The sequence below is a fragment of the Fulmarus glacialis genome, unplaced genomic scaffold, assembly GCF_000690835.1.
Source record: "Fulmarus glacialis isolate BGI_N327 unplaced genomic scaffold, ASM69083v1 scaffold6226, whole genome shotgun sequence".
Lineage (NCBI taxonomy): Eukaryota > Metazoa > Chordata > Aves > Procellariiformes > Procellariidae > Fulmarus > Fulmarus glacialis.
The window spans coordinates 40,922-48,549 of NW_009218640.1; the positions used below are offsets into that span (position 1 = coordinate 40,922).

Consider the following 7,628-nt stretch of genomic DNA (forward strand, 5'->3'; position numbering starts at 1 on the left):
GCGGTTTTTTGTTCTCCTTCACTTGTGCCTGTTGAGCTGATATGTAGAAGTGTGCGATCCCTAATTTTTCAGTCCCTTCCTTCTCAGCTAACACTCTCTTTTTTTTCTTCTTTTTTTTTTTTTCCTTTAATCAGAGTGCATTTTTTAAGAATTTTTACTCCAAGCCACTTGCTGTGTGAAAAATCTGGGAAAATGTGGGAACAAATTAGTTAGGACACAGAAGAGTGATATGTAGTAAATAGTATATCCAGCTGAAGATAAAAACAGGACTGTTTTTATTCTGTCCTTACGGAGGGAACTGGTATCTTATTACATGGCACTGTTCTTTATAGTATACTGTAAAACTGGTGATGCATTCACTAATACATAGGCTATCTTGTGCTTCCTGTTTTTCCCATAGGCTTCTCAGTATTTGTAACCTCAGAGTAAAAGCCAGACAATGATAGGCAGTACTCTTCTTGTGCCTCTGTTCAGCTGGAAAGTTACATTTCCATTCTTTCTGTGTGCTACATGGTTTTTTAATGGTCATTGATCAGCATATAAAAGTCATGAAGAATGGAAATACAATTACCAAGAAAGATAAATAGACAGTAGCAGCGGGTTTCATCACAAACCCAGCTAGAATGTCAAAAGGCGGGGAAGAAAGTGAAGTAAAATTCTAGTATGATGTGTAACATTTGACAAATAAAACTAATGGTCCTTGAATTAAAAAAGAAGGTTCAAAGTTGTGCCAGTTAATGAAAAATCACACTGAATCACTGTTGTAGCTCTGCTCCCTTTTTAGGATAGAATAATTATTTAGCAGAAATGTAGTGTGTAATGTGGTGCGAAAGCTGCACAGAAACAAAATTAGCAAGCCAGTTTCTGAGGTTACTTGCCATGGATACGAAGCAGACATCCACATTCAGCGAGCAGTGCAGGCGAGCTGGTGCAGGTGTAACCTTCCCCTAGCACAGTGAGGAAGGTGCGTTCCTTGTTCCCCTCCTGCTTACAGGGCTCTGTGGGAAATTAGATTTCCTTTGCTTTTCCCAACCAGTTTTTGCTCTGGCTTCTTCTGGACTTCCCAGTAGCACGTCCTCATAGTGCTTGGCTCACCAGTGGGATGAGGCCAAGCTACAGGTTCTGGAGCAGCTCTGGTCCCCAAAGGAAACAAAAGATTTAGGCCCTGTAATTGGGGTCATCTTGTACCCCTTTGGCTTTCCTGCTTCGCAGACCCTTAAGCAAGATGGCAGCTGCAAAGGGCCAGAGAAGGCTGGAAGGACCAAAGGAAAAAATTCTGACATGCCCAGGAGGGAATCATGGTCAGCAAGTGGTGAGTTGTCTCACCTGCTTTCCTCACCTTCCTCCCTTCTCTGGGAGCCCTGGCTGTGGCTGTTAACAGCCTGATTCATAAATACATAAAAATTAGCGTAATTCATTGAAATCTGGGTTCTGTCATGTTCTGTTTCCAGTGTGGTCTTGTTTCCTTTCCTAGGAGAAAAGTAATATTTTCCCATTGTGCAGTACTATAGCCAGTCTATCAGCCTTACCCCCAGGAGGTGATTAGCCCGTGTATTTTGAAAACTATAAAGTTTGCCTGGTTTTCTTGTCTTCATATGATACATTAAAAAAAAAATCATAATGGTTATTACTTTGTGTTAATGGTCATATGGTTTATTAGCTGTAAGTATATATACCATAACGCTTATGCGCAACAACTCTTACAAATAAGTGATATGGTCTTCTTTGCCCTTATTCTTTTATCAGATATAAGAAACGTGTTTCTCTAAACATGGGTGAAACAGAGCAGAGACCAACAGCAGGATCCCGGTTAGGAGCTCAGGAAAATGCTGGGATCAGTACCTTGGAGCATGGACAGAAACCACCTATGACACCTCCAGGAAAACTCATCTCCATCAAAATTCAGATGCTGGATGACACGCAAGAAACTTTTGACGTTCCGGTAAGGATATGGAGGTTGGGGTGGCTAAAGATTATTCAGGCATTTCTAAAAATGCATGCTTTCAAACCAGTTCTCTTTTTATTTCAACTCTGATTCTTTGGCTAATGAATTCATGTTGCGGAGAAAATGGCTGTTATAACAGCATTAAATAGATGATGGTGTAATAGAATAACATTAAAGAGTGAAGTGAACTGTAAATTACAGTTATTATTCTGTTTCTGTTTGAACAGCTTCAGGAGAGGTGAAAGTCCTTGGTGGTTTTTTCTGGGTGTTTTGGTTCCCCCCTCCCCCAAATATTACATCAGTGATTTCCTCTACTTTCCGAATATTTCCTTGGTGCTGTTTTGCTCTTGATCCAGTAAACTGTAGGTCTATACAAATTTGTTTCCTTTTCCTCTGGCAAGTTCCTAGGATGGTAATTTGAAATCATCAAAACTTTCACAAATTTCTGTCACTGTTACTGACACCAAGTGCTCACGTGCATTGAGTGCAAGGAAAGAAATCACAGCAGTCTTCTCTAAAGTTTCTCTATACAATCAGTGCCCATTGAAATTGATCTAGATTTGTACTTGCCAAGTAAGGAAACAGAGTTACTACTGCTTTTGTGTGTGATCAGAAGAATTAGTTTGAATTACTTTTGGTAGAAAGACTGATGCTGTTTTACACTATCTAGCTGTTAGTAACCACTAATGATTTTAACACTCCATGCTTAGGTAATTAACATGTAAGGTTATTGAACACTGTTGCTGTTATGAAAGTGTACTGGAATGTGTATTTTTCAAAGTGCTCAGGGTTCAGTGAATAGGAAACTGGAAACCTGAGTTCAAATTTCATCCTTTGTTACTTGCATTTTATGTAGCTATGGTAACTTCCATGCCTTCATTGGCTCAGTTTTCCCTTCTGTGAAATGGGGGGTTACCAGTGAGATACATAGATGTTACACGTATAGTGCTCTGTGAAAGTGCTTATGGTGACTGAAAAAATGTTATCCCTATATTAAAGATGAAGGAATTCGGATAAGGAAAATCCTCATTAAAAAAAATTTTTTTTACCCATTTATAAGGTTTTGTTTGTTTGTTTTATTTGTGTACACACATATGCTTTTTGGTCTGCTCTCTCGGGCTGTTTGTGACCTGACTACAACTGCATGTTCAGTCTCAGATTATCTTGTAGTAGAAAGTAAATTCTCTGGACAGATATTTATGAACTGAACTGTCATCAAGTGAAATGCTCATGTATGTAGCAATGTGTTATGTTCTTGTGCCCTTCAGAATACCTATCAAATATCCATAGGAAACAGACTAAAATTATCTTTAGGTAATCATTGCTGTTCAGAAGTGTAGTTCTAGTTTAAATTATCAAATGCTAATGAAACTTGTGCTGCTTATCTTATGTGGTACAAATACCCCTCTTATCCAGAGAAGACTTTTTTTTTCCCTGCAGCTGCTATTTCACCATACTTTGGAAATGACATGCAATTTGTAAGAGTTAATAATCCTATTTGACAAACACTTAGTAGGAACTATTTTGAGATCAGGTCCCTTTCATTAAATTGTTTAGAAGCAAACATAAGTAACGAGTGAATGCAGTGCACCCGTATAACTCTGGCCTTGCTGCTGGGAGTTTGAGGAAACAATATGTTTTTGATCTTCAGTTGATTAGAAGACGTTTTGTTTTTAAACTTCAGGAAGACCTGGGTTTAAAAAACCTTTCTGTTCAGATCACTTCACTATGATTATTTTCTGAGGCTTTTATTTCATAAATACATCTATTCAAGGAGAGTCCAATTGGGTTTAAAGTCAAATCTTGTGAAATTTGCAGGATACTTAGATTATAAAGTCTCTTAGAGCAGATTCCTAAAGCCTTTTGTCTTCAAGGTATGCATAATCAAATGGAGCAATACACATCATAGAATCATAGAATAGTTTGGAAGGGACCTTTAAAGGTCATCTAGTCCAACCTCCCTGCCATGGGCAGGGACATCTTCAACCAGATCAGGTTGCTCAGAGCCTTGTCCAACCTGACCTTGAACATTTCCAGGGATGGGGCATCTACGACCTCTCTGGGCAACCTGTTCCAATGTTGCACCACCCTCATCGTAAAAAATTTCTTTCTTGTATCTAGTCTGAATCTATCCTCTTTTAGTTTAAAACCATTCCTCCTCGTCCTGTCACAACAGGTCCTGCTAAAAAGTTTGTCCCATCTTATAAGCCCCTTTCAAGTACCGAAAGGCCGCAGGGGTCTCCCCGAAGCCTTCTCTTCTCCAGGCTGAATAACCCCTACTCTCTCAGCCTTTCTTCATAGGAGAGGCGTTCCATCCCCCTGATCATTTTGGTGGCCCTCCTCTGGACCCGCTCCAACAAGTCCATGTCTTTCCTGTGCTGAGGGCTCCAGAGCTGGACTCCAAGTGGGGTCTCACCAGAGCAGAGTAGAGGGGCAGCGTCACCTCCCTCGACCTGCTGGCCATCGTTTTCATGTCATTTTCAGTCTGCTCTAAAAGGCATTAATTTTTTAGTCCTATCTCACAAAACTGAAAAGCTTTTAATACCTCTGAACTGAGATGTTTATTCATGTTGGAAAACCCAAGTTCCCATTTACAAGCTTTCTGGTTTTAGCCAGATTGGTACAGTATACACAGAAAAAGAAAGCGACACCATTTCAACAAAATATTTTAGGAGCAGCAAGTGTGGCTGTGGGCAAAGGATGTTAAATATACATGCCAACGCACATCTGTGGGCTTGCTTTTCAGTGGAGAATTAAAGGCTTTTTGCATGATTGAAGGTCTGAACTGTTCTTTCAAAACTTGAGCTGCCATGGTTTTGAAAATAACCTTCCAAATATGATAAAAGTATAAACTGAGAAGGTTTTGTGTTTCCTACAGTTTTAGGAATTTTGCTGGATGTTCTTTTCCCTATTAGCAAATGGGCCAAACTTTGAGTAGTTTTATTGCTGCTTGTAATATGTTTTTTAGGACAGTATGAAGTTTAAGTTGTGCCAATTTATTATTAGCTTGTGAATTCTGTGTAAAAATAGAAACAGATACTGGTGCTACTTCTTCCTGAATTTGGGGAAAGTAGTGAGGTAGTTGGGACTGTCCGTCTGTCTCATGCTCCTTCCTTGCTACTCCTACAATTTCTTTTGTTATAGATTCAGCCTCTCCGTTAGATAAAACTGGAAAAAGATCTTATCTGTGTGCTGGTTTTGGGTTTGCTTTTGGTTTGGTAATCATACTGTGTCCAGCTCATTGTATTAGCTTCTCACAAGGAAAAAAAGAAGAAAGAAAAAAAAAAAAAAAAAAAGGAAAGAAAAAGAGATCCGCATGGCTTCACATGGGCCTGTAAATGATTTTTTTTTCCCCAGAAAAAAAACGTTAAGTGTATGCAGAGAGTTTGTATGGGAGACTTGAAAAACAGAAGCCCACATAGAAGGCCTTTTCATCAATCTTTGCAAATGCAGTGTTGTAAAAGGAAGGGTACATAAGAAAAATCTTGTATTTTGTTTGCTGTTAACAGACAATATTTCATCGCAGAATATCTAAACATTCCTGTATTCCAAAAAGCCAGTGAAAGCTTGAACAGATAAGCCTGGATTGTGTTCCTTGCCGGCCCAGTTAGCTGGCTGCATGACTCTTTTCAAGCAAACACAGATGCTTGGGGGAGGTGGGGGAAAGGTAGGCACTGCTGCTTTCGAAGAAGTTTATCACAATATTACTTTTACTTTGTATTTACTGCCTTTAAAATAAAAGGAAAGTATAAAATCCATGAATTATCTTTTTGATTACATTTTTGTCTATTCTGCTATGAAAAGATAAATTATGTAGAATATCCTTCCCCCTTTTAAGTTATTCAGCTTTTTATGACTGAATTTCTGTACCTTTAGTTTGAGCCTGTCCCAAACTCTCAGACAAGGGCTGGCTTCAGCTGCAGTTATAGGTGATCAGGCCACTAGTTGAAAGTTGATGACCATTCAGTGCTTGCAGCTGTTGGTCATGGTGTTAGCTTTATGAAGGGGTTGCATGCAAGTGTGGAACAGATTTTTATCTCTTGCTTTTTGTTTCTAATTTCCAGTTTGGCTGTATTTACTAAAAAATTAGTTGGATATGCTAACTGAAGACCGCAGAGGTCCAAAATACACCTGTCTGTTTCAGCTAGTGTTTGGCTGGGTTATGACTGCATGATAAAATGAGCAAATACAGTCCCTTTCTGCTAGGTAAGAGGACAGCAGCTTTAGCTAAAATGAATAATGTGAAGGAGGAAGAACATTTTTTCACCCTTGTACACATAATGATAATCATATATAGATAGATCTTGAGCATTTTGAAAGGTTGACACTTCTTCGGTAGGATTTGCAGAACACTGCTGAATAGAAGTTGTGTATTATACAGGAGAGGTGGAGGTGTACAGTTCTGCTTGATTTTGCTCTGGTTTTATTTTTGCCAGTCTCATCTAAGTTAGTTGGAACAGAATGGGATTGATTCCATAAAACCATAGTAAAACTTACGGATTTTCTTGTTTGTTTTAATACGGTCTCCCCTGTAGATTCAAACCAGTTTAAGTAAAAAAGAAATACAGTTTTTAAGGAACAGTAAAAATAGGTGATGGTCACATCTACTTCTCCTGGGGCAGAAAACCCTTTAATGTTCACTGTTTATGCCATTTATCTTATATTTACTTTTATAATTGTTTCAGTGCCAGAAGTAATCTGCCTTAAAACTACTCCTAAGCAGAAAGAGTCAGTGTTGTTCCTTTCTAGGTAATGCTGAAGATATGACTGATTCTCATGTTAGACTGCTGGGATGATTTGGTGACTCAGACCAGGTTTAACCCTGACTGACATGATGCCTGTCACTGATCATATCCTACTCTCTGGGTGAATGATACTGATGTGACTGGAGTGATACTACTGATGCTAAATAGAAAGTCAAAGTTGTTTCTTTCCCATTAGCATCAAAGGTGAGATCAAAGTATATCACAGGAGATGAGGATTCTTCTTCTGGTTAGGATCAGGTCTGTTTAATTAAAACCAAACCACAGTCCTCTTTATTGTGTCTGGAAGAAAATAGTTGCTGCCTCTTTGTGGCTGTCTTTTGGAAAGACCAAAATATACTTGCCTGTCAGATTACTCAAGTTTATTAAACATCTGTTTTGTGTCTTATGTAAACTTTCTTTCTTTCCCTCGCAATGTGTTCAAGCTTTGTGAAATATGCAGGGTTGGAAAATGTCATCCACTTTGAGGGATTAACACCTGGTTTCTTAAGCAACAGGAGTCTTTTAATAGAAAGCAGGGTGAGGGTATAATCCTTAGTAAACGTTGGTTGTAAACATTTCATTTCAATTTGCTTTTCTCTCAGAAGAGAAAGGCTTCCTCATCTTTAGGTTATCTGAGAATAAAGAGAATAAAGACCAAATGGTCTTGGTCTACAACTATTTGTCTTCCACTGGAGTTCAGCTGTAGTGCCTTGGCACGCAGTGCCTTAAGTCCCAAATTTTCAGGGAGAAGGACTTCATAATCCTGCTGGGGCTTTGTGTCTTAAGGCTAATGTTCTGGGTGGGTTTTTTTGTTTGGCTGGTTTTGTTTGTTCGTGCAGCCATATAATGGTGGTTCATACTGCCTTTGTGGGGAAAATGCCGTCTATTAAGTGTACTCCCCAACAACTTCAGGCCAGTGTAAGCATACCAGAAAAAGC

The 7,628-nt window shown here is 39.0% G+C and overlaps 1 protein-coding gene across 1 annotated transcript; it reads left to right on the plus strand.

The window, feature by feature from the left end:
* Window positions 1-1,771: 1,771 nt before the first annotated feature.
* On the plus strand, window positions 1,772-2,187 carry LOC104078445 (FERM, RhoGEF and pleckstrin domain-containing protein 1-like). Its single transcript, XM_009580090.1, has 2 exons — window positions 1,772-1,942; window positions 2,173-2,187. Exons 1-2 carry the CDS (start codon window positions 1,772-1,774, stop codon window positions 2,185-2,187), a joined length of 186 nt encoding a protein of 61 aa, XP_009578385.1.
* Window positions 2,188-7,628: the final 5,441 nt, after the last annotated feature.

Excerpts from the sequence above, each read along its gene's own strand:
- LOC104078445 (XM_009580090.1), top strand. The coding sequence starts at position 1,772 with ATGGGTGAAACAGAGCAGAGACCAACAGCAGGATCCCGGTTAGGAGCT.